The 25,936-nt window shown below is 40.6% G+C and overlaps 1 protein-coding gene and 1 long non-coding RNA gene across 3 annotated transcripts in view; one reads left to right on the top strand and one right to left on the bottom strand.

Moving 5' to 3' along the window:
* Nucleotides 1-6,028: 6,028 nt before the first annotated feature.
* The window catches only part of LOC139815476 (nicotinic acetylcholine receptor alpha7 subunit), a 212,115-nt gene continuing 192,207 nt past the window's right edge, over nt 6,029-25,936 (top strand). For both annotated transcript variants that reach the window (XM_071782412.1, XM_071782411.1), the window contains exon 1: nt 6,029-7,103. Coding sequence is in view for 1 of the 2 variants with exons in the window: in XM_071782411.1 (XP_071638512.1) it covers nt 7,055-7,103 (49 nt within the window). In the remaining variant the exon portion in view is untranslated. The remainder of the gene's footprint in view (nt 7,104-25,936) is intronic.
* Nucleotides 8,929-25,936, bottom strand: part of LOC139815479 (uncharacterized) — a 181,172-nt gene continuing 164,164 nt past the window's right edge. The window contains exons 7-8 of the long non-coding RNA XR_011732732.1: nt 9,466-9,725; nt 8,929-9,405 (exon numbers count right to left, since the gene is read on the bottom strand). This is a non-coding gene — a long non-coding RNA (uncharacterized lncRNA). The remainder of the gene's footprint in view (nt 9,406-9,465; nt 9,726-25,936) is intronic.

The following is a 25,936-nucleotide window of genomic DNA, read 5'->3' as shown; positions in this document are numbered from 1 at the left end:
GTAACCGAAGTAAGCCCCGATCGACAAGAACGAAGGTAAAAACCGGCGGTGACCCGGATTTCCGGAGCGTTTTCGAACGGAAGAGAGACGCAAATTGAAGGGCATAAAATTTTGGCGCACCGAATTCAATTTAACATTTATTAATATGCATGCGCGAAACTCTCACGCGGCGGCGGCGGCGGCGGCGCCAAACAAGAAGCTCCCTGATTTCCAGGAGTGGTCGTTTGACTTGAAAATAAGTCATTGTTAAGTCAAACGTTTTCGGAAATTGGATCACCCAGATCTGAGTTCCAGTTTGACGTATAACGAATCCGATTCCAATTTCTTCGCGCACGAAAGTACACATTAACTATCGGTAAACTTGCGACAACTCTCGGCTCAAGTCCTGCAAATTCCGCCTTGACGAGGACTCATCCGCGTCATTGGGGCGAGCGTCTTTCTCGAGGCGGAAGACGCCATTAATTGGAGGACGAGAGTTGCGAGAGGTAATTCAGGAAATGGGAGTTCCTTCCGGCGAGGCGCCCGCGCCGGTCGCGCGGCTGCCAAAGCACCGCGGATTGTTAAAACAAATCCTTTGTAGCGGGCGTGAGGTAATTCCGTTAATTGGACTCGGGGAAAGGAAGAGGGTGCAGGTGCGCAAACATCCCACCCTTGGCGCATCCACCCCATGGTGAACGCCGAACTCTCGTTTCTCCGTTTGCACAATCGCGCGCGAACCCGGCGCGGCGCGGTGTCGACAAAGAAAGGTCGATTTTTATTTAGCGTTCGAGTAGTTTGTCACCGGGACGACCGGCGAAAACTCAAAGTAATGACGACAATTGAAAAGAGAGTGCTTCGACTGTAGCGGTTAAATAATAAGTCACTATGCACATTTTCGCTCGGTTCATCAAGAGATCTCGTGACGGATATCAATCGCCTCCGAAGAAGGGTCGTTAATTTTCTGATATAACAACGAAATAATAATTTATATTGGCAGAGCGTTAGGTGCGAACGACATTTTTATGAAAAAGCCTGATAAAGCTCGGTGAAGTTCAGTTCAAAATCAGTAAGTTTCATAACTTTAAAACATGAAGTTACTACGTCAGCAAGCAATTATTAAATAGCCTTGATTGATTAAACTTGCGATTTTCGAAACTTCGCAATCCCCCCGAAATGATAAATGACTTTACGTTGTGCTATCCGTTTTCTTCCTTTCCGTCATTCTTTCTCGTATCCATACTTGGATGTAACTATCGATTTTATTGAAATTGGGATTGGAAGAGATAATCTATTACTTTCTTTTCATAATTAAGCAAACGCTGATCTCCTTTTAAACTAATTTTATCGCAAATTTCCAATAGCAAAGCTAATTAGTAGAATTGACAATATTCGTCATAGAAGACTTTCTTTAAATTCCTATATGTAAAAAGAAAAGAAAGAAGATGAATTGTTTAACAGTTAAAATTCAAAGATGTAGGACATTTAATACATTTCCGTAATAATTTGCTAATTATAATATTTTTCGATATGGCTTTAACTTAAGCGAGCGAGCATCGTCTATCCGCTTACTGCAAATCCTTCGAACGTACGCGCTTTGTAGTTCATAAAGTCGATTGTATGTAGTAATTTATCATCTGTCTGCAGGTAATCTAGCGATGAGCACGCAAAATACGCCTTTATTCGCGAAAACGACAATGGTAAAATATCCGATACGGACAATCCTCAAATTTATGCAAACGTGTCTCACGAATGAATAACCTGCGAATATTTTATATAAGACAGGCAGTTTATATAAGAGATCTTTTTCATTTATGCAAATTCCATCAATAAACTCTAGAGAGATTTCAATCAGGCTTCCGGCGGATTTATAATCATCATTGAAAGAAACGTCGACCGCGTTTGGCGGTCAGCGTTTTAATTTATCCGCTCGGAGATGAAAATAAATTTCTAGTCTTATGCGACGAGAGAAGGATTGTGAATAATTAATGCGTCCGCCAATCTCGTCGATCGTGCCCATTAGCTGATTTGATTGAATGGCTCCTACGGCAAATGTAACAGACGCCGAGCTTGAAAGTATTCCAGAATCCGCGCAGGATATCCGCTCAGATCGCGGATAGCAAACCGGCGACGAGCCAACGTGAGATTCGTGAGATGCGATCTTTTTCGTTCAAGGGTCCTAACTTAACTCTTGATATATCGTATTTGATGGCGTTAATTAGCGTCTCATCGCGATACAGATCTCGCGTGTCACTCATATCTCAAGCGACGACGGAGTGGGTAACAACGATAATCGATAATATTGATATAACGTACGTCGCGCCAATAATCGCCAATCGCTCACCGGCGGCCAAGAAATAACGTTGGAACGCCGCGGTTGACGACGTTCATGCTATTACTGAACCGTGTCAGGTAACGTACACCAGGGATACACAATAGCCGCCGTGAGTTACGCCATTATCGAATACTGCGGAATAATCTGCACGTAATGCGGATATATACCGGATATTTAGAAAATGTTGAATATTTACAACTTTCTGTCGCGTAACGCGATAAGAAAGTTTGTCACGCGTCTCGATTTAGTGAAGCACGTGTCCGAGAAGACCTCCGACCTTTGTTAACTTAAATTCACTGACTCGTTGGACTAAAGTTGGCTTGCGCGCCGTTTTTAGAGCAAAGAAGTCCGATATTATGTAAATTTTAATTTCTGAACACTGATTGGTTTTTCGATAAAAGTTGAGAAACAAAGTAATTATTCATGAATTGTACGATAGTTTTGCTTCGTAATTTTTGTCGGTAGTAACAGTTTTCCACCTGTGTATACTTTTAGTTAACAATGTATTTTGATTTTCATAGATTTGAAAATATATTCGTTAAATTTTTGAAATATTATATATCATAATACTGAAATGTCGATAGACATAATTATGATTCTACGACTCATTGTCAGAGTCAGACCATAGAAAATAATACTCCGTCCGATTCGGCGCCAATCAGCGGCGAAATAAAGAAAAATATGCATTGAAAGGCGGAAAAGTTTACGTCGCTTTTTTTGTAGTCGATCGGGCAAACTCGGGCTTACATTGATTATTCTTCGCGATTGGACAGCGTCAAATAAGTTGGATTGAAAAATGTAAAGGATCGTTGAGGCGGAAACGGAACAGACAATCAGAAGCGGAAGCGCGAGTAGATGTCGAAGAATGTCGGAGCATCGTGGTGGAAACTACCCAAGAAACGTTGGAACTTTGACGCCAGCGGAGTGTATAAACTCGCGACTATTACCAGCGGTATAGCGGAGAAATCGCAAAGACGGAATGTCCGGATGCCAGTGATGCAAACGTAAATATAGCGCGCCCAATGCGTCTATCAGGGTTATCAGCGTCGGCGTCGGTACGTTATGGAATCGGATTTCAACGTTGGAATTTCTTTCGGAATATTTCGAAGTTTTGCCGGAAGATGATAAAACTCAGTCTGATAACGTGTTAATGTAGAATGTTTTTGTCGCATTAAATTTTATGATTGTAGCATCTTCAATCGCACATTTATGAAATGTCGAATCGTCTATATTTGTTGAATTGCAAATGATTGTGAAAAGATTCTTTTCGCAGACTAAATTTTCGTGGTATAATTACACGAAGAAACTCCATTTCATCTAATTTCATCTAATTTCCTAATTTACTAACTTTTACCTCTTTGTAATTTTAATCCTTTGCAGTTCTATGTTGATTTGGATATGACAATAGTTGCCTATCGTATGATTCTTCAAGTATTTAAATCTGTACGCGATTATAATCGACAAATTATATTTTTGGGATCTCCATAAATTCCTCCAAGTAATAAAAATCCCTTGATTCATGTTAGACTAGCTGATCAGATGAAACTGAGGACGAAATACTTGATATTTGCTCATTTACTAGAAATTTGGACGGCAAAGAGTTAATTTAAAGAAATTTGATGCTAAATATTTCTGGATAATACAACGGGTAACGATCTCCAGAAATGTTCTCTAAAACAAATCGACAATATATTCATGTTTAGATTTTCGTTTAATCATGATTAAGACTAAGCATAAGTAACATAGGATAGCTAGCTTATCTTTGAAGGAAGCGCAAGACTGTTTCAATTGTAGTTTGATTCAGGAATTCGCTCGTACGATGATACGCGGCGTCGGATTAGAATGCCGTCGTTGTACGATTATCTTCCCCCCGTCGTCATTATCGTTCGACACACACGAGCATGTGAGGGAACGCGCGCGACACGGAAGAGTGGAGCGCAATGTCGAGATGGAGAAAAGGCAGCACAAAGGAGAATCGGGCCATCGGAGCGTTAACCTCCGTCCAGATGATCCCTTTTTCTAACTGGAAGAAAAAGCGCGGACCCTCACGTTGAGATATTTTATTTGCTTCAGAAGAATTGCTAGCAAACGTAGATTGGAATGTTTCATGGCGCCTCATTTAGGCTACGCGGTCAGCGCTTTCAACGATTGTGCCTTCCTCTGTTTTCCTTTGTTCTCCAAGCGTGAATACGGTTATTTAAAAGAAATTAACTTTATCTTACAATTATGTACCTTTTCAATGTTTATTCTAGCTCCCTGCGCCAGCCAAATTAAAAAAAACCCTAATTGTATTAAATTTCTTCTTTTCGATATGATTTTGGTGCGTCTCGTCGTACGTAGATATGCCGCATCGCGATTCGATAGTCGTATATCACGTATTTCGGACAGTAGCACACAAACGCGTCGTTTTCCCGAACGTGCCAAAATACTACACACGATAAACGGCCAGTTTCATTTCTCTTCCGTCTATAAAGTATCTAGTTGGCGCCCGCTCGTTTCAAATGCGAGCTGAATGAAGTATACACAATCAGGTATACCCTGTTGTCTTTAATCCAATATCAAAATATTGGCGGTTACGATTCTGAATAAGGTCTGCCCTAACTAGCTGGCAGCTGCTGTTGTTTTATTTCGACGTATTTGCCTCTACTTCATCCGATGGGAGAAAAGGAGAACATCCCTTGGTCGATCCGGACCGAAGAGACCGAGGCAGTATCCTCCCGCATACGTGCCTCTGTTGACTGAAGTGACTTAAGTCAACGCCGCCCACGGTCTGGCACGCGGCCTCCAGCGCGCGCCAAGACGAAGAGGGATGTACCGCGCGAGGGGATGAGAGATATATGGAGGACGTCATCGGGGGGGGATGTGGATCCGTACGAGCGACGGAGACGGTGGGCTGCCGGTGATGGAGTGCGAGGTGGCGAGGCCTGAAGGATGAGGTGCGACGACGACGGAACGAGCGGAACTGCGAGAGAGACGCGGCAGAGCGAGTGGCGGCGGCGAAGGGTTCAAGTATAAGGATACCGAGGCATGCGCCGTCCTATCATATTGATCTCGCCATAGTAACGATTCTCTCTTCTCCGGCGATGCCGGGATGCACTATAGCCGCGGGAGGAAGAGGGATGCCGAGAGAGCGAGGAGCCGAGCGGGAGGGTTCGCGGAGGAGAGGGCGGGAGAAAGAGAGAGGGAAGAGAGGGCAGGCAGGTCGTACCGCATGGTGTACCACGCCACCCCACGATGCGCGGATGTGGGCCGCTGAGGGTTGAACGCGAGGGAGAGAGCGTGGGATGAAGCGCCGATGGGACGAAGAGAAAGGGGGTTACCGAGGCGGTCGGTAGAGGGGGGAAAAGGTATATGTGACGAGAACAAGAGCGAGAAGGAAGAAGAGGGACGGAGAGAACTGCGAGAGACGGACAGCGTCGGTGATCGAGGTAGAACGATACGGAGAGGGAGGGAGGTGCAGAATGATGGAGAGGGGTGGGATCTAGACGCGCACGGCGACTAGCAGGTGTACATGCTGAACTAGACAAAGAAGATGGAAGCGAGAGAGGAAAAAAGAAAGACAGAGAAAGAGAGAGAGAGATAGAGAGAGACAGGCCAAAAGGGAGAAAGAGAAAACGCGAAGGACGGCGATATCGCGAGCAACCGAGACAGGGAAGGTGGTGAACGGTGGTGGTAGAGGCTACCACAGAGCTAGCGCCAAAGCGGGTTGAAGCGGCAGTACCGCGCGGCGCTGCAGCTAAATGAGAATCAGTCCAGCGTTGTTCGCCGGCGAGGCCGCACCTGACAACCCCCCATTGACGGGAGAGAGTGATACAGTAGGCTCCGCGACCGAGATTTAGAAAGAGTCTGTCCGACGTACGCTTATCAGTATAGCAGAAGGGAGAGACGTCAGGGATGTTCTCGCGGTGCTGCCGGTCGCACACGTACCGAGACCTGCAGTACCGAGAGTGAACCATTCTCCTCCCCCGTCGTTCACCCTGACCCGATGCTGCGGCAGCCGAGCGAACGCGGGAAACCCGACGTATGGGACGTACCGATGATCAGACTGCGGATGCGTCCCTAAGCCCATTTTCTACGCACACATACACACAGAGCCACGCGAGAGATCTGCATCAAGCCCTCAGTGATCCCCAGTTACGATCGCTGGCGATCAAGGCTCGGACCGATATCCCTTGCTCGGCTGCTCGTGACCGACGTCGTGTCTGGCGGGAACTGTTCGCGAGATCGAAGTGAGAGAGGGACCCCGAGGTGGTAAACGGGATCCGCAGACGAATCCAAATCGGAAGAGATGTCCGCGATGCCCGACGATGCCGCGTTGTGGTGCAGGCTGTCCAGGCCATAGTGCACGCAGGTTGTGCCATCCGGTACCGGATAGCGGCGTGCGACAGTACCGGGACATCGCTGCGTGGAGGCGGTCACGTGCCCCCGACGGAGCTAGGACGATGCACCTGGCGAGCCCGGTGCAGGCGCGACCGGGCGAGCCCTGAGGATTCACGATCGCTCCGTTCCCATCGCGCCGAGCGGCTCGCCGCCGGGGGACAGCTGATCTTCCGGGCGGTTCAGGTCGAGGTTCGTCCTCGCTCGACGCCGCCTGGCAGCCACGTGCGAGGACGAGCGGACGAGCGGCGGTGAGGTGGCGGTGGCGGGGAGGGAAGTGGAGAAAATCGGCAACGTGGAGGAGGTGGTGCACGGCCGGGCGGTCATCGAGGAAGCAGCTACGTTCCGGCACCCCCTCGAACAAACATGAGACGTTCGTGGACGCTTGTCGCGGCGATAGCCCTGGCTGCATCGGGTGAGTGACTCCACTTTCAGGAGAGTGTCTCTGCCATTAGTCCGACAATGTCCGTCCACATGAACCTTGATTGCGACGTGAACTCGTCCGCCGTACGTCTCGCTTAATCATCGGTCCGACTCTCCTCATCCGTCAGGACGTTTCTTCGAGTTTTCACTGTGTCCCACTCCCACTCGTCCCTTCCACAAGTGTCCGTCGACGTCACGCGTCACTCGTTGCTCCGAGCTTCCATCTTTCTTTCTTTCTTTCCGACGCTGCGAACGTACGAAGCCGCAAAAACGATATGTATTTCACATATTTCATATTAGGTATTACATCGATCTGTTCCCCTTTAGCATCGTTCTGGAGAGTAATTAAAATCATCGCTGGACGGCTGACTAGTTTGAATAATAGCCAGTGGCGTCGACGTTTTTTTCTTACGATTGATAATATCATGACAATTCGTTCCTATCACGCGATCTCTCGTTTTACGATTCGTTGATATTGATGCATGAAGACTCGTTGAGCTTGCGATTGAAAATATATCAATACTACGATTCGGATCGGTAAATTTTGATTCTAATGCAAATCGACAGTTTCGATCAGAAGTTCACTGCTCTCTAGAATTTTATGTATCTTCACGATCTTAGTTATATATGCGAAAGCATGGAAGATCGGCCGACTTGTCGAGTATACGTGAAATTCTTCAAGTTTGAAGTTTCCCATTTCACGCGAATCCTGATTGCAATTAATCATCTGTTCGTACCAGTTTCATTTTCGGAATTCGCGCGAGGCTTCTATTCGTAAACAGATAAATTTCTTCAAGTTTGCTCGAAGGAATTGCTATATCAGCAAGTTTTGTTTATACGAGTGCACTCTTGCTATGATTCTTCATCCCGTTCCTCTCGTTCGAATCAGATCTCGAATTTCTTTAACATTATTTTCCAGGTGACGAGAGAACGATTCACTTGAGCTAGGAAAATCTCTTCAATTTCGTTGTTTATATACGAGAGATACTTTTCCATTTCGCGATGATCTCCGTTATTCGTTCGCCCCGAAACTCAGATTCGCACTTCGTTTCCGAAATGTCGCGCCGGGCGGTTAAACATCACGGTTGCCGGCCCCGGGTTACGAAAGAGGGCGAGCTTCGCTTTCCGGGCGTGGATGTTGATCGCGATCCTTCATCTCTTCGACGTCGCTCTCTCACTTTCGGGATCGGCGCGAGCGATCCTCGTCGAGTTTTCGAGCTTTGAATGGAGCGGGCACAGATGTAGAGCGCCCGCAATCCCGGGAGGAGAAACAGGGCGGAGGAGGGGAGGCAGGGGTGACAAAGGGGGCTCGGGGAGGAAGGGAGGGTGGACGCAGCGTTTCAATATTGACGTCAACCCGCGACGCTTCCAGAGCGACGCGATGTCTCGCGCCTCGTTAGCGGCACGTTGATGCCGCCAGCTGGAAGTCAAAACGCGCGCGCGTGTGTCGCGTCGCGCGCCAAATCGGCATCGCACAAATATTTGCGCGTTGCGCCAATCGTGTTTTTATTGCGTTGAACCGGAGCCCGCGATCGCGTTATCTTTGACGTGCCTTCGCGTCGCGTAGCCTTCGCCTCCACGTCGTCTTTCGAAATGGAAGAATAGCACGGATCGTTATTTGCGGATGAATCTCGGAAATGTGGAATCTACAGCTTTTAAAATTAACCAAACAAATGTAGACTGTCCACCGTTGTGTGACGATACATTATTATACAGAAGATATTATGATATTCAAATTTATGATTAAAGATTCACATCCTTTTTTTATCTTCTCTTTCAATATAATCTTTCAAATAAATTGTATCGTTTAAAAAAAAAGTAGAAAATGATACACGTATAGTTGCAAAAGCATTCCGACTCTTCAGAAATACTAATAATGAGATACATATTCCGAACTGACAATTTCCTTTTTTTTTTAAATATTGTAGAATTTAAGCATTTGGTTCAACAACCTCTTCATTTAAAAATAATCTCTGGATCTCTTTCAGTTTTAAATTTATTACGATCGTGCAGTCGTTCGAAGTAGTAGTAATAAATTTGAGCGGAATATAAATTGCCGCTTCCTCCCGTTCCGCGTTGTGAAACGTTAATTAATTGCAACGTGCCTGTTAAAAATAATAATCGTTCAATTCTGATGCGTTCCGCATTCAATCGCGCTCGCGATGCCGCGAATATTTTTACATACGAAAACAACACGAAAATTCCATTATGAATGTTCGTCGCGCGTGTTGATCGAGACCGAATGGAAACATTCCCGTGCTGCAGTCGCGGCACACGTCAAAAGCTGTCTCCACCTGCACTACCAAATTGTGCATGTTAGCCCCGTGTAAAATGTAAATTAGGAAGTTACCCACCTCGTCCACGCGTGTCCGGGGATCGTTCTGTCATGACGTATCGTGTTGATTAATTAGCATCCCACCGCCGCGCCGGCTGGCAACGCAGTTGGCCGTGCTGGTGCAACCGGCGCCGTTGCAGACGTCGCCTTGTCGGAATGGAAAATGGTTGCAAAAATCGTAGTCACTCCACGCCGCAAGAAAGCACGGGAAGTGTTCTTCTCTCCAAGTGATTAATGCGTGCTTTCGTCTGGTCGATCGATTGCTACTCCGAGAAAAATCTGCGGATGTTAAACGTAGACGTCTTTGTACGCGACACGAAAACTTTTTTCGGTGGAAGTTAACGGAAATTGTTTCAAATTAATTAAAATATCAATTTTATCGGCTGACTTAATATTTATCAAATCTTTGCGATTTTTTTAAATTTGTTTTTGTAAAAAAAATATATTGGAGCGATTTGTGAGATTCAAATTCAAGAGGTTCCTCGATGCAATGCGTTGATTAATTAGAGTCCTATGCTACGAACCATTCGTTTATCTTCGTCGTTTTGACAGACAACATTATATGCAGGCTAAGTCATTTATCTCGAATATTTTAAATATTTTCGCAGGATATTCATTGTTTTCGAAGAATAGATTTTGTATTGCTGCATGTGGGATATAAAAATCTTTTTCGTCATTTTTTTATGCCTTTGTTGAGTGCGTACATGAATGTATCTGAAAGTTTATTCTTGGTTTAAAAGTTTATTTTTGTTTATTCTGTTTGAAAGTTTATTTTTTGAAAAAATATAGATATATTCTAGAAAATGAAAAAGATGCTCGACTTTTTAAAAACCTGTATTTATATTGCATTTATTCGATCTACGTATTAATTTCTACAAAAATGATAAAGACTTTCAGATCTATAATTATTCAATGATAGACGGTTATAACAGTGTGAAATTAAAAGTTTTAGAAATTGACCTAAAATTGTTTCATTTACTGTACATATTTCCGATCCACTTTCTGGACTCTGAGAAATATCAATTTTTATAATTTGAGATATATAATTATCTCCGGAAATAAACCTGGTCGAAACGAGATTTATAAATAATAAATAAAGGAAAGAAACATATAATGGCATGAATCAAACTAAAATTGAATCTGAATCTCTTTATAAATTTCTAATGTTACAAACGTAATATATTTTATTATTTCTTTCATTCTATAAAAAGATGAATTACAAGATTCTAATGACACTGTGTCAATTAATTATAAACCTACGCTAGTTCATTCGTTTATCTTCGTTCATTCGGGGAACAATTACGCCTACTGAGGCTTCTGAGAATTGCTGACCTATCCACCCACGCGGCACCAGATCGTGCGTTCGTAGTAATCGTAGTAATATAGCAATTGGAGGAAAGAATGGCGAGGAAGCATGAGACATCAAAATCTCTTGAGCGAATTTCATATAAATTCTTTAATAGCAACATTTTCTGTAATCATTTCCGTAATATTCCCATTGTATCATTCCTCATTACATCTATTTTTTGAAATATTTTTGAGACATGATAACGACATGATAACGACCAAGCTGAAAGAACATCACGCGAAGATAGTGTTTTAGAATACGCAATTATTAAAGACGAATTTTTTTCGAGAAACACCGAGATTCGTCAGGCGAAGTGAATTCCTCCGCAGGGATTTTCCTCGAACGGACTTTCAAGAATGTCTAAAATTTTCAAGCAACAGCACGGTTTCCCCACAGAGCTTCTTAGAGCGGATTACACAAAAATCTCGGAATTACCGGCAAAGTCCAGAAGTTAAAAATAACATAGACAAAAACTTTCGGGATTATTCTGTCTGTATCTGGCAATCTCTCCGTATACGGAACACGTGAACGGTGTAATAATTACAGACTGTTACAAGGTAAAAGTGGTATCGTGAAAGTGAAAGGATAAATATGCACACTAATTAATTGCACTTCCCTTTAACGGATAGACAGTACCTACAGAAATATTCGAGAATAATTAATTTATTAATAAATTTCAAACTTCTAGTCACAGATTTGTTTTCGGATACTTTGCACATGACATAAATGGAACAGCAGTATAGAAATAATACCACTTTTCCGAGCGTGTTCGAATTGTTAATAATTGATGTTATTTCTTTACCGTCCAAAAATTATCGCACCTGCACATTCTCTTTAAATTTGAACTCTGAACCTTTTTAGTTAGTTGAACGATGAAGAGCTAGCTTGAAGAAAATTACATCAAAAACATTTTATATAAAATTAATCCTTAGAGTGTCAGTAATTCCGTCGGCAAATTATATTTTAAAAGTTCTACTCCTAGTCTTTGAATAATATCGTTTTTAAAAATTGCATGTTCTAAAACATTATCTTCGCGTGATATTCTTTCAGCTTGCTCGAAACATAATTGTGTCTCAAAAATATTTCAGAAAATAGATTTAAAAAAATCAAATATATCAATCATGTGTGTGAGGAAACGTCCTGGACACCCTGTGTGTTAATTCGCGTTACTTAGAAGTAGTAAAATTTGTTATACTATACTCTTGGATAAAAAGCATGCGATAATTGCAAAGAGTATTATGACGAAATAGCTCCCATATGTATCATACTGAATTTTTCCAAGTTGTCGAATAAATAATCAACGGTGGACATATTCACGTCGCAAACCATTTTACCTTTTCTCTGTACTTTCACTGCTCTACCTTTCTCTTTGCCTTTCTATCTTATCCTTATTAATCCTACATATAAGAGTTTTGTAGTAAAATACTTGAAACATTCTCTATGAAAGAAAAAATATATTTATATTATATTTGATTATAATATAAATATAAATTGTAAATTATATACACGTAGAATATCTTCTAGACTAATTTTACTATATATTCTATTTTTGTAATATTGAATTGTATATATAATTATATTAAGGTAATAAATCACAATACTTAAATTTCAAAAAGTAAATTTTATGATACAAAACATGGGTTAATTAAAAAATACCCGACAAAATGCATTTATACTGTTATTAATTGTGTATAAGATATTTATAAAATAAATTTCTACAATGTAATGAGAGAGTTAAGTAGCTAAAAGAGATTCCTATAAATATATAACCGAAAATATTTGATTGGAAAGTTAACTGATATAATAAATATATATATAAACTAATAATAAAACTGTATCGGTCACAAGTGGTATTATTAATTTCTTCTCTTCCTGCTCGAACAAACTTCTATATATTCATTAAATTAATAATTGCCGATATTTTTTAAGCATTTCTGAGTTGTTACAAGTTATCGCGAATAAATGTTAGATACAACCCCAGAGGGCATTTAATAAAGCATTACGGGCCGATGTTTATTGGAAACTTTTTCCGTTTACTCTCTCGACTCCCTCAATACATTGTAAAGAAACTTGACTGTATACTTGAGAGACATATAAAGACGCTGTATACATCTAACTCGTTCTTGAGAAAAATTCGTTAGAGATATTTTTTATACTGTTACGATCGTAACAGGACCCATGCGAATCGGGCGCATCGCGACATTCAATCGGGTAACTCACGTGTCGTTCGCCGCATCGTCTCGTGTCACAGTAGCCTCCAGACAAATCTAGGGATGCTTAAAAATTCACAAAACACCCATATTTTTAATCTAAATATCGAGTACAAGAAGTATCGATACTCTACTTCCATTATACCTTCTAATTTTATTTTCAAATATATTAATGTCATTACCATTACATGTCATTACATTGTTAGCACTGTGTTTTGCTACTTAATATTCTATCTCTAATGTCGTCGGATAAGTATTCATACTATCTGACGCTTGTTCCAAGAGTTCCAAGGGTATCAAGTGTCTCATCAATATCTGTATGTTCCTAGAAAGTATCAAATCTCAAGTATAGTTCTAATACTTCCAGTTCGATATTGATACCTTTCAAGTACCACTGTGTAGACAGTGTAGCCCCCGGGGATTATGTAGGATATCTGAGATCTAGCAAGGCATCTTATTAGGTTGTTTGATCCAATCTAGACTTGATTCTTCTTGAGCAACAAAAGCCGAGGAGATCATTGTAATTTGTTCGACGTTTTCAACTTTCAATAAATAATCTAATCAAATATGTTCGTTCCCCAGCATTTTTATTCGAGAAGAGCCGATTCTAAATCAGTGAAGAAATGTACGAAAGGTGTCTTGTTAGCTTGAGAGGTTCCGTAACAAAAGATAGATATTCAAATATATGTTATATATTTGAGAATAAAATAAATGCAGAAAATTTTTGGCATCATGAACTCATCAAGAGAGTGTCGATACTGCGACACACTGGCCAAGCAGCATAAAGCATCCCTAGATGTCCCATGCCGTGCGACCTGCAGCGGGGTGCACGCAGATGCGTGGGCGTGCGGACGTGGGCGTGCAGCGCCGGAGAGTTATCGAACGCGCAGCTGGCCGAGGAAGAGGACACTGCACGCTCGCACGTGCGCGCACGCACGCACGGCCGCACGCACTCGTCAATCCGCTTGCACACATACGCGCGCGTATCACGGAGGTCTCCGCCAGCAAAATCGGCCATCTCTCCCAAAACCCGCAATTATTGACAAGGAAATCGTACGTATATATGTGTGCGCGCGCGAGACAGCCGATATCAATGCCAAGGATCTCGCGGAATCTCGATTCGCACCTCTAATTTGGGTAACGTAAAAGCTCTTACGAGATATTTCGCGGATTCGGAAAATGATTATCGCATAATTAGATTTTCTTGAAATCTGAAGTTTAACTTGCACCCGGGAATTGTGTAAAATCAGAGATAACGTATAATGTATATCCTCGCCCTTAAAGTTAACGTGACGTAGGAGGGAGATTTCGGTTTTACTTTAAATGCGTGTAACTTCGATTATATTCTGTAGCAATTTAATAATATGAATTGCAGTAATAACAGTAGGTAATAAATTACTTACGTCATTTACATTAGTTGCTCGCGGAATGCTAATGATAATGATTCGGCCGAATGAATATATTAATATGCTACAGTTCGTATAAATATGATCAACGATTTTAAACATAATATACGCGTATGTATTAATTAAAGTTACACACTGTGTTATTAGCTGAAACGTGAGTCTTGCAAATTGCTGTGAAATTTTTCAGTTTAAATTGGTTCCTTACAATTGAATCTATTTATTGGGACTGCATACACACAAATTTATTATGATTGTATTATTGCTGATTAAGAATGTATTCGAATTACGTAGTTCAGTAATTAATAATGCTAAAATTAAAATAAATGAAAATGGTTTTTACTGTCTTTCGGACCGCAGGAAAGAGTGAGTTACTTTACGACAAAGTCACTCGCTCAAACATTAGATATCTTCTTTTATCCCGTCGTAAAAAAGTCGCACGACGAGTTTGAGCGAGAATCCACGGCGACGAGTAAAAAATTTCCCGTAGAAAGTTTCGCGATGGAGATGGCCGGTTTCTAAACAGAGCGGACAACTTCTTCCCTTCCCCTCTCCGCTTCCCCCCCCCCCCGCCCTTTATCACTATCACCTTTCCGCTTCGTAAAATACCTTCGAATGTCTCTACCTCTCTACTTCTTCTCCTTTGCCTCACTCTCTCTTTCTCTCTGTCTGTCTCTGTCTTTCTCTCTCGACGAATTGCATGAGCGGACGCGCGATCTTATATACGTAAATAAACGAAAACTGTGCCAAACATTGCGAGTAGCCCCCCGATGAAATCAGCCCCTACTAGCTACCTCAGTCTTTTTACGAGCGTGCCCGTCGCAGCCTGCGACGGAAACGCGGGGTGTCTGGCGTTGTCAATAATGCACACGCCCGAAACTTGGCTCATTTTCTCTTTCTCACTCTGTCTCTCTCTGTCTCTCCGGTCCGGTGCCTGCCAATGAGAAAAAGGCGTAATTCGTTTGAGGACCGGACCGAGTACTGAGTGATATACTGGGACCTTCTCCGAAGCCCAGATGAGCTATAAATATTGACAGAAATCGGAAGGTATGAAGATGAAAGATTGTAATTGAACTGTCCAAAGACCTTTGAATGTACAAATAAAAGGGTCAAAGGTCTAAGGGTTAAAGGTCTATGAAAGAACTTTGTAACGAATGATTCAAGAATTATATTCTAGCTTTTAATGACTAAGGTACTTTGTATATATAGTGAATATTTATGATTATGACAACCGGAAACGTTATATGTATGTGTTTTAGTGTGTTACATCATCGTGAGGAAATACGTTTTCGTATTTCGCCACTTGGTGAAGAGAATCATTTGATATAATAAACATTGAATGATTTCAAGTGTCTGGTTTGTGCGCGCATCTACTACTTCTCGAGTATGATGCGACATGCAACTTATACTACTCGCAGGGATACAAAGAGGTATATAGGGAGACAAGAAATAAGCTTCGTGAAATGAAGTAAAATTGCAAGATATGAAAATTGCAAAACGGCAAAGAGAGCTGAGATTTTTAAAACAGAACTTTAATGTATTTTTTTAAAGAAAATAATACATATTTAGCTCGAGTATCTTGCGATGCTTAACGTTTTCATCGTGACATACTTTCGTAATCTCTTAATTCATATTAAAACTTAGCGTTAAATATGAATCACGTAATATTTCCAGCATCCAGCATCTCCAGCATCTTTAATATTCAATAAAAAGACACTTGAGCATGTAATTTTCGAAGCATCAAAAAGTGGCTAAGCCACATTAATAATTATTTCTTTATAATAATACACCGTTACCGTTATTAGATTTGTTTAATATTTAACGATATTTTTATTTGAAGTAGAGATATGTAAATCTAAATTTTCACTTTATCTCGTTTTCTCGTAAAATAGGGGATATTTAAGGGATTCTTTTTCTAGCCTTAACGATATATTCTCTAGTAGTAATCAATTCGCGGCAAGTAACGCCGAGAAACCTGACTTGCCTTAACTGCGAATCTCGTTTGCTATGCAACGGAACCTACAGACCGTCATTATCATATTACACGGGCGCATCCCGTGCATGTTCCGCACCACGCGACCATCCCCCAACGGAAGACGCGTCGGTAGACGAGGAAACGAGCTCGGTCGATGGTAGCTTTCGCCATTTTCGCGCCTCGGTATCGTTAAATTCTCGAACAATGCTTTGTTGATGCTCGCGTTTACGATTCATCTTTCATTCCCCATAAACTTCTTGCATTCTGTCGCGGACGTTCCATACTACGAAATTAGGCATTATTCGTATAAAATCATTTTTTAATAAATATTAATCTTATTTATTTATTATTATTTACTTGGATATTTTATATCTTGAAAAAACCATTATTTTCGAATAATCTGCGCGATCTGTTCTTGTAATGCACCTACATTTATTGTTTAGTTCGAAACAATTTATTCAAATGGAGGGTTACATTGTAATAATTTTTAATATTATTTATTTATTACCATAATTTGTCTCTTCTAACAATTAGTTGTTTTCACGATAAAGATAAAATAATTCAGATTAAAACTATCTTATTTGAGTGTGTTCTATGTTGTATTAAAAAAAAATAAAGATTCGAATCGATATAATTCTCTTTCTCTCTCCTCTCACTCGCTCCTTTTCACTTTCTGTCTTTCCAGGTTGGTATTGTCACTGAGAATGTCTCGCGGCATTTATTGGCTTCGGATTAACAATGTTCTAAACTATTTCAGTCGACGTAACGCAGCGACTTGCTATTGTGTCTTACCGCGCGCAGTGCGATCTCGCTCCTCGTTTACCGATAGAACTTTGCCGCTGACGACGACAATACTCTTGTCGTTGTCGTCGTCATCCCCTTCGCAAAACTGATATCAGGTGATTTCGATATCAGGGAATTCCTTCGCGAGTAAAACGCTCGAGAGATGTGTAACGTTATATCGTCAATTACGAGAAACGCTAGCTGTATTTAAAAAAACATAAATAAAAAAGAAGAAAATTGTAAAATAAATCAAAAAATCAAACTAGCATGAGGATTTATACGTAAAATCTAATTAGGAAGATATGAGAACACTGACGTTAATTGACGACAATCGGTTCACTGAATTTCTGTTCTCTCTGTGTTTGCATTACAGCTACAACTATGATCAAAGAACAGACAGGCGTCTATCAATCAGAGTGCTAACGAACCGAACATGTTAGTGTAACTGATCTCAAATCGGGGCGAGGTGGTTTTTGAAAATGACCGTATCATAGACTGCGCATTGTTATCAATTGCCTGCGATAGCCGGGCTCTACAATTAGACACTGTTATACGACATCTTTGTGCAGCGGCACGCCAACGGCCGCTTGATTGGAGTTGTTGCCGAGACGGCAACAATCGAGTGTCTTAGACCGAATACCGTGGACGACTTTGACCGGATAATTGTGTGTGTCGTGCTTCCTAAATGGTCCTGTGTCGCGAGTTACGGGGTAAGCACACAGCGGGAAGGCTTAGCGCAGGAACGACTTTGGTGTTTGCGGCAAGCAATCTTGCCGGGCAAATTAGTGCTCGAGTTGATTATCTTTCGCAATCAAATCGTTAGAAGGGCCAAGGGGCGCCTATCCTTCTGCATCATTATTTATGTCGCCGGCGAAATTAATCGTGTGGCAATGGAGATTAGATTACTTTTGTGCGGAAATGGGGGATTTCTGTGTAGAGAAGTAGGTATAGGGAGACTTATTCTAAAATGATTTCCGTACGATTCGCGTAAAATGATTTACTTCATACGAGTCAGATTATCACACGTAGATTTTCTGGAAAATAGAGATGTTGAAGATAATAACAATGAGTAATATTTGTAAAATGTTTATCAACTTTTTTGACTAATTATTTCGTCACTTTAAGTGTGGCGCTTTAAAATCCACATGATTTTCTTAGAAAATTATTACATTAAATAGCGATCCGATTATTTTATTATTTGTAATCAATACCCCCATAAAATTCATATTACAGCTTTGTTATAGCATAACAAATGTCTGCATTAAATTGTTCAAAAACAAAAATACGTAATCAATAAATGTACATTTTTTTTTAACTCTAATTTTTGCGTTCTAAAGAATATTCTTCTATAAGGGAGTTGCAAGAAAGTTAATTGTTAATGCAGTTCGCGGTTGTGAACAGACCTATCTTAATTTTTCACACTACAACGATCCGATAACAAGGACGCTTTAGCACTGATTGTCTAATACGTTTTATAAAAACATTCGATGCGTTACGAATTCATACAGAGTCGCGTTATAGCAGCACCTCGGCGTAATCATCTGACTGTCTAATAACACGAACAGAAATAAATGCCAGACAGTTCGATCCGACAATTCTATTAAACAAGGACGGACCCCTATGAATAATCCATAGTCACCTACCTCCATTTGTTGCAAAAAAAGTATTCCCGATGCAAGATATTATTTATCCGAATGATATCGTCATTTGCTGGCTAATAACAGCATCGAGAAATATCTCTTTGAAATATCTCGAGAGATATCTGAAGTCTTTAGTGGTCTTGACACCATCTTCGCTCTTTCAAAAATTGTCAAGAATATTTATTTTTTCAATGTTAATACATTAGAGGCGTTTTCAAACATCGTATGTATATAAGAGCTTTTTAAATTATAATATTTACGACAAGAAAAATAAATAAAATAAATTTTCTCAGAAATGTACATTTTTACGAATACATGACGTATATTATACTTAATGTTATATTCGAGTAATGTATGACTCGTTCGTCACTGAAAATTCTGCGCTGGAAAATGGCATCCGGCAACTCCGGCATTTTATTCCAAACGAGAACGTAAAATTAGCCGTCGACCGGCGGACGACAGGTCTTTCTATTCTCGAGGCGTTCGCCAAAGTTTCACGTGAGAAGCGGTAATGGGAGCAATATAAGCAAACGGGGTTAGTCTCGGCGGGTTTCGGAAGAGGCTTTATCGTCGTTTAGGCGATGCAACAGCTTGGAGTTTGAGTGTGAAGTTGGCCCCCCCAAATGATCCAAATATAGTTCTGTTTAGAGTTCTGAATTCTTTCGGACAATAGGAAGAGTTCCTGATAAGTTTTAAAAAGAGTTCTGGCGATTAAAATAACGAAAACACCTTTTGAAAAAAGGGGGGCCAACTTCACGATTTTTTAAATCAAATTTTGAGATCGAATAGTTCTGAATGGTCTAAACGCTTCATTTTGCGATTATCTAGAGTTCCTGTTACACAAAAAATTTTTTTGGTTAATTAAAAAACAAAAAAAAATTTTGAAAATTTTATTTTAAAATCGAGTAGTTCTGAATGCCTTAAACGTTTTATTTTGCGATTACCTAGAGTTCCTGATACATAAAAAAATTTTTAGTTTATTAAAAACAATTTTTTGGCAAAAGAAAATTTTCAATCATCTCTCGTTCAAATATCGATTATCTTGCAAATCGTTAGCCTAATCGCTTTGAGCCATAAGACTTTTCGTCACAACTCGTCGAAAAATGTCCAAAAGTCCTATCAGAACTATTCGGTACTCCAAAAAAATTTTCGACCCCGGGACTTAGAAAACTTTCAAGCATCTCTCGATCAAATGTCGGTTATCTTGCAAACCGTTGGCCTAATCGCTTTGAGCCATAAGACTTTTCGTCACAACTCGTCGAGAAATGTCCAAAAGTCCCATCAGAACTATTCGGAACTCCAAAAAAATTTTCGACCTCGGGACTTGAAAAACTTTCACCGTCTGTGAAGTTGGTCCGCCTTTTTCAAAATTCGGATAAATTTGTTAGAGTTCTGGATTCTCCAGCAAGAGTTCTAGAGTTCTCTATAATTTTTAGAAAGAGTTCCGATATTTAAAATGACGAAAACACCATTTAAAAAATGAGGGGTTAACTTCACGGCGCCCCCCATTTTTGAAAAAATGAATTTTTTATGGTAGTTCCGGATAGATTTCGATGAGTTCTAGAGTTCCCAATAGGTTTTATAGCGCTACGACCAATAATTCAAAAGTTACAGCCCTTTAAAGTGCCCCATTTCGAAAAATTTCTAAGTTCCTAAGAATAAATTTTTTTTTCGGAAATCGGCAGTTCCCGCGGGAGTTCTGGTCGCCCCCCGAAGAGTTCTATCAAAAACTATCAGGGTCCGAAGCGCTGCGACCAATATTTCAAAAGTTACAGCCCTTCAAAGTGTCACCTCTAAAATTAAAAAATTTCTTTTGGGAGTTCTGACGGGAGTTCTGGTCGCCCCCCGAAGAGTTCTATCGAAAACTATTATGGCCCGAAGCGCTACGATTAATATTTCAAAAGTTACAGCCACCCAAAGTGCCACATCTAAAAAATTTTTGAAGTCCCTAAGGGTAAATATTTTTTTTCGGAAATCGGCAGTTCTCGCGGGAGTTCTGGTCGCCCCCCGAAGAGTTCTATCGAAAACCATCAGGGTCCGAAACGCTGCGAACAATATTTCAAAAGTTACAGCCCTTCAAAGTGTCACCTCTAAAATTAAAAAATTTCTTTTGGGAGTTCTGACGGGAGTTCTGACGGGAGTTCTGGTCGTCCCCCGAAGAGTTTTATCGAAAACTGTTATGGCCCAAAACGCTCCGACCAATATTTCAAAAGTTATAGCCCTTCAAAGTGCCACTTCTAAAAATAAAACATTTTTTTCGGTAGTTCTGACGAGAGTTCTGTTCGCCCCCCGAAGAGTTCTATCAAAAACTATCAGGGTCCGAAGCGCTGCGACCAATATTTCAAAAGTTACAGCCCTTCAAAGTGTCACCTCTAAAATTAAAAAATTTTTTTTGGGAGTTCTGACAGGAGTTCTGGTCGCCCCCCGAAGAGTTCTATCGAAAACTATTATGGCCCGAAGCGCTACGATTAATATTTCAAAAGTTACAGCCACCCAAAGTGCCACAGCTCAAAAATTTTTTAAGATCCTAAGGGTAAATATTTTTTTCGGAAATCGGCAGTTGCCGCGGGAGTTCTGGTCGCCCCCCAAAGAGTTCTATCGAAAACCATCAGGGTCCGAAGCGCTGCGACCAATATTTCAAAAGTTACAGCCCTTCAAAGTGTCACCTCTAAAATTAAAAAAATTTTTCGGTAGTTCTGACGGGAGTTCTGGTCGCCCCCCGAAGAACTCTATCGAAAACTATTATGGCCCGAAGCGCTACGATTAATATTTCAAAAGTTACAGCCACCCAAAGTGCCACACCTCAAAAATTTTTTAAGACCCTAAGGGTAAATATTTTTTTTGCTTATTGGCCGTTCTCGCGGTCTTTCTGGTCGCCCCCCGAAGAGTTCTATCGAAAACCATCAGGGTCCGAAGCGCTGCGACCAATATTTCAAAAGTTACAGCCCTTCAAAGTGTCACCTCTAAAATTAAAAAAATTTTTCGGTAGTTCTGACGGGAGTTCCGGTCGCCCCCCGAAGAGTTCTATCGAAAATTATTATGGCCCGAAGCGCTACAATTAATATTTCAAAAGTTACAGCCACCCAAAGTGCCACACCTAAAAAATTTTTTTAAGTCCTTAAGGGTAAATATTTTTTTTCGGAAATCGGCAGTTCTCGCGGGAGTTCTGGTCGCCCCCCGAAGAGTTCTATCGAAAACTGTTACGGCCCGAAGCGCTCCGACCAATATTTCAAAAGTTACAGTCCTTCAAAAAGTGCAACCACCAAAATTAAAAACTTTCAATCATTATTCAAAAGAAATCGCCATATACGGGTCGAGCAATAGATCTAAGGCAGCTCAATATTATATTATCTATATGTATATTAAATACGCGTATTTTTCAACATGTTATTTAGAATATTGATTTTATATCTTATCGGTTTTAACATACAAGTATTAACTTTCAATTATCTCTCGATCAAATATCAGTTATCTTGCAAAGACTTTTCTTATGGCTTCTGCACACAGGACGCGAAAACGCTTGCCGCGCGGCAAGAAGCGACGCGGTAGCCAATCAACGGAATTGCCTGCGATTCATGACTTTACTCTTGTGTGCGGTGCCAGCGGTAAAAAATTGTTAAAAAAATATTTAGAGGCCGGAACTGTTGCTAAAACCTATAAAAACTGTTGGAACTATGCGAGAACTATCAAGAACTGTCAAGAAGTCGATCGGAACTGCCTGCGATTCATGACTTTACTCTTGTGTGCGGTGCCAGCGGTAAAAGTAAAAAATTGTTAAAAAAATATTTAGAGGCCGGAACTGTTGCTAAAATCTATCAGGAACTGTAGAACTCTTTGAGAACTATAGAATTTCATGGTAAAAATCAATTTTTTTGGAACTTGAGGTGCTCGTGGTCAGATTAAAAATTTGTTTAAAAATACTTATTGACCGGAACTATTGCTAAAACCTATCAGGAACTGTAGAACTTTTCGAGAACTATAAAACGTCATGGTTAAAATTATTTTTTTCGAAACATGAGATGCTACGAGAAGTTAGCACCTCATACTTTCAATATTCATTTTTTTTAACTAAATCAACGGAACTATTTCTAAAAATTAGCAGGAACTGTAGAACTATTGCGGGTGCAAATAGAACTGTTGATAAATTTTTCGATTTTTGAAAGTGAGGTGCCAACTTCACAGAGACAACTCCCGTCAGAACTCCCGAAAAAAATTTTTTATTTTTAGAGGTGGCACTTTGAAAGGCTATAACTTTTGAAATATTGGTTGGAGCGTTTTGGGCCATAACAGTTTTCGATAAAACTCTTCGGGGGACGACCAGAACTCCCGTCAGAACTCCCAAAAGAAATTTTTTAATTTTAAAGGTGACAATTTGAAGAGCTGTAACTTTTGAAATATTAATCGTAGCACTTCGGGCCATAATAGTTTTCGATAGACCTCTTCGGGGGGCGACCAGAACTCCCGTCAGAACTCCAAAAAAAAATTTTTTTATTTTAGAGGTGACACTTTGGGTGGCTGTAACTTTTGAAATATTGGTCGGAGCGCTTCGGGCCGTAACAGTTTTCGATAGAACTCTTCGGGGGGCGACCAGAACTCCCGTCAGAACTCCCGAAAAAATTTTTTTATTTTTAGAGGTGGCACTTTGAAGGGCTATAACTTTTGAAATATTGGTCGGAGCGTTTTGGGCCATAACAGTTTTCGATAAAACTCTTCGGGGGACGACCAGAACTCCCGTCAGAACTACCAAAAAAAATTTTTTTAATTTTAGAGATGACACTTTGAAGGGCTGTAACTTTTGAAATATTGGTCGCAGCGCTTCGGACCCTGATGTTTTTCGATAGAACTCTTCGGGGGGCGACCAGAACTCCCGCGGCAACTGCCGATTTCCGAAAGAAATATTTACCCTTAGGATCTTAAAAAATTTTTGAGCTGTGGCACTTTGGGTGGCTGTAACTTTTGAAATATTAATCGTAGCGCTTCGGGCCATAATAGTTTTCGATAGAACTCTTCGGGGGGCGACCAGAACTCCCGTCAGAACTCCCAAAAAAAATTTTTTAATTTTAGAGGTGACACTTTGAAGGGCTGTAACTTTTGAAATATTGGTCGCAGCGCTTCGGACCCTGATGGTTTTCGATAGAACTTTTCGGAGGGCGACCAGAACTCCCGCGAGAACTGCCGATTTTCGAAAAAAAATATTTACCCTTAGGGACTTAAAAAATTTTTGAGGTGTGGCACTTTGGGTGGCTGTAACTTTTGAAATATTAATCGTAGCGCTTCGGGCCATAATAGTTTTCGATAGAACTCTTCGGGGGGCGACCAGAACTCCCGTCAGAACTCCCAAAAAAACTTTTTTAATTTTAGAGGTGACACTTTGAAGGGCTGTAACTTTTGAAATATTGGTCGCAGCGCTTCGGACCCTGATAGTTTTTGATAGAACTCTTCGGGGGGCGAACAGAACTCTCGTCAGAACTACCGAAAAAAATGTTTTATTTTTAGAAGTGGCACTTTGAAGGGCTATAACTTTTGAAATATTGGTCGGAGCGTTTTGGGCCATAACAGTTTTCGATAAAACTCTTCGGGGGACGACCAGAACTCCCGTCAGAACTCCCGTCAGAACTCCCAAAAGAAATTTTTTAATTTTAGAGGTGACACTTTGAAGGGCTGTAACTTTTGAAATATTGTTCGCAGCGTTTCGGACCCTGATGGTTTTCGATAGAACTCTTCGGGGGGCGACCAGAACTCCCGCGAGAACTGCCGATTTCCGAAAAAAAATATTTACCCTTAGGGACTTCAAAAATTTTTTAGATGTGGCACTTTGGGTGGCTGTAACTTTTGAAATATTAATCGTAGCGCTTCGGGCCATAATAGTTTTCGATAGAACTCTTCGGGGGGCGACCAGAACTCCCGTCAGAACTCCCAAAAGAAATTTTTTAATTTTAGAGGTGACACTTTGAAGGGCTGTAACTTTTGAAATATTGGTCGCAGCGCTTCGGACCCTGATAGTTTTTGATAGAACTCTTCGGGGGGCGACCAGAACTCCCGCGGGAACTGCCGATTTCCGAAAAAAAAATTTATTCTTAGGAACTTAGAAATTTTTCGAAATGGGGCACTTTAAAGGGCTGTAACTTTTGAATTATTGGTCGTAGCGCTATAAAACCTATTGGGAACTCTAGAACTCATCGAAATCTATCCGGAACTACCATAAAAAATTCATTTTTTCAAAAATGGGGGGCGCCGTGAAGTTAACCCCTCATTTTTTAAATGGTGTTTTCGTCATTTTAAATAACGGAACTCTTTCTGAAAATTATAGAGAACTCTAGAACTCTTGCTGGAGAATCCAGAACTCTAACAAATTTATCCGAATTTTGAAAAAGGCGGACCAACTTCACAGACGGTGAAAGTTTTTCAAGTCCCGAGGTCGAAAATTTTTTTGGAGTTCCGAATAGTTCTGATGGGACTTTTGGACATTTCTCGACGAGTTGTGACGAAAAGTCTTATGGCTCAAAGCGATTAGGCCAACGGTTTGCAAGATAACCGACATTTGATCGAGAGATGCTTGAAAGTTTTCTAATCCCGGGGTCGAAAATTTTTTTGGAGTACCGAATAGTTCTGATAGGACTTTTGGACATTTTTCGACGAGTTGTGACGAAAAGTCTTATGGCTCAAAGCGATTAGGCTAACGATTTGCAAGATAATCGATATTTGAACGAGAGATGATTGAAAATTTTCTTTTGCCAAAAAATTGTTTTTAATTAAACTAAAAATTTTTTATGTATCAGGAACTCTAGGTAATTGCAAAATAAAACGTTTAAGGCATTCAGAACTACTCGATTTTAAAAAAATTTTCAAAATTTTTTTTTTTTTTTTAATTAACCAAAAAAAATTTTGTGTATCAGGAACTCTAGATAATCGCAAAATGAAGCGTTTAGACCATTCAGAACTATTCGATCTCAAAATTTGATTTAAAAAATCGTGAAGTTGGCCCCCCTTTTTTCAAAAGGTGTTTTCGTTATCTTAATCGCCAGAACTCTTTTTAAAACTTATCAGGAACTCTTCCTATTGTCCGAAAGAATTCAGAACTCTAAACAGAACTATATTTGGATCATTTGGGGGGCCAACTTCACACACTCT

Source organism: Temnothorax longispinosus, chromosome 6 (genome assembly GCF_030848805.1).
Source record: "Temnothorax longispinosus isolate EJ_2023e chromosome 6, Tlon_JGU_v1, whole genome shotgun sequence".
Classification (NCBI taxonomy): domain Eukaryota; kingdom Metazoa; phylum Arthropoda; class Insecta; order Hymenoptera; family Formicidae; genus Temnothorax; species Temnothorax longispinosus.
This window is presented reverse-complemented; position numbering and strand designations above follow the sequence as displayed.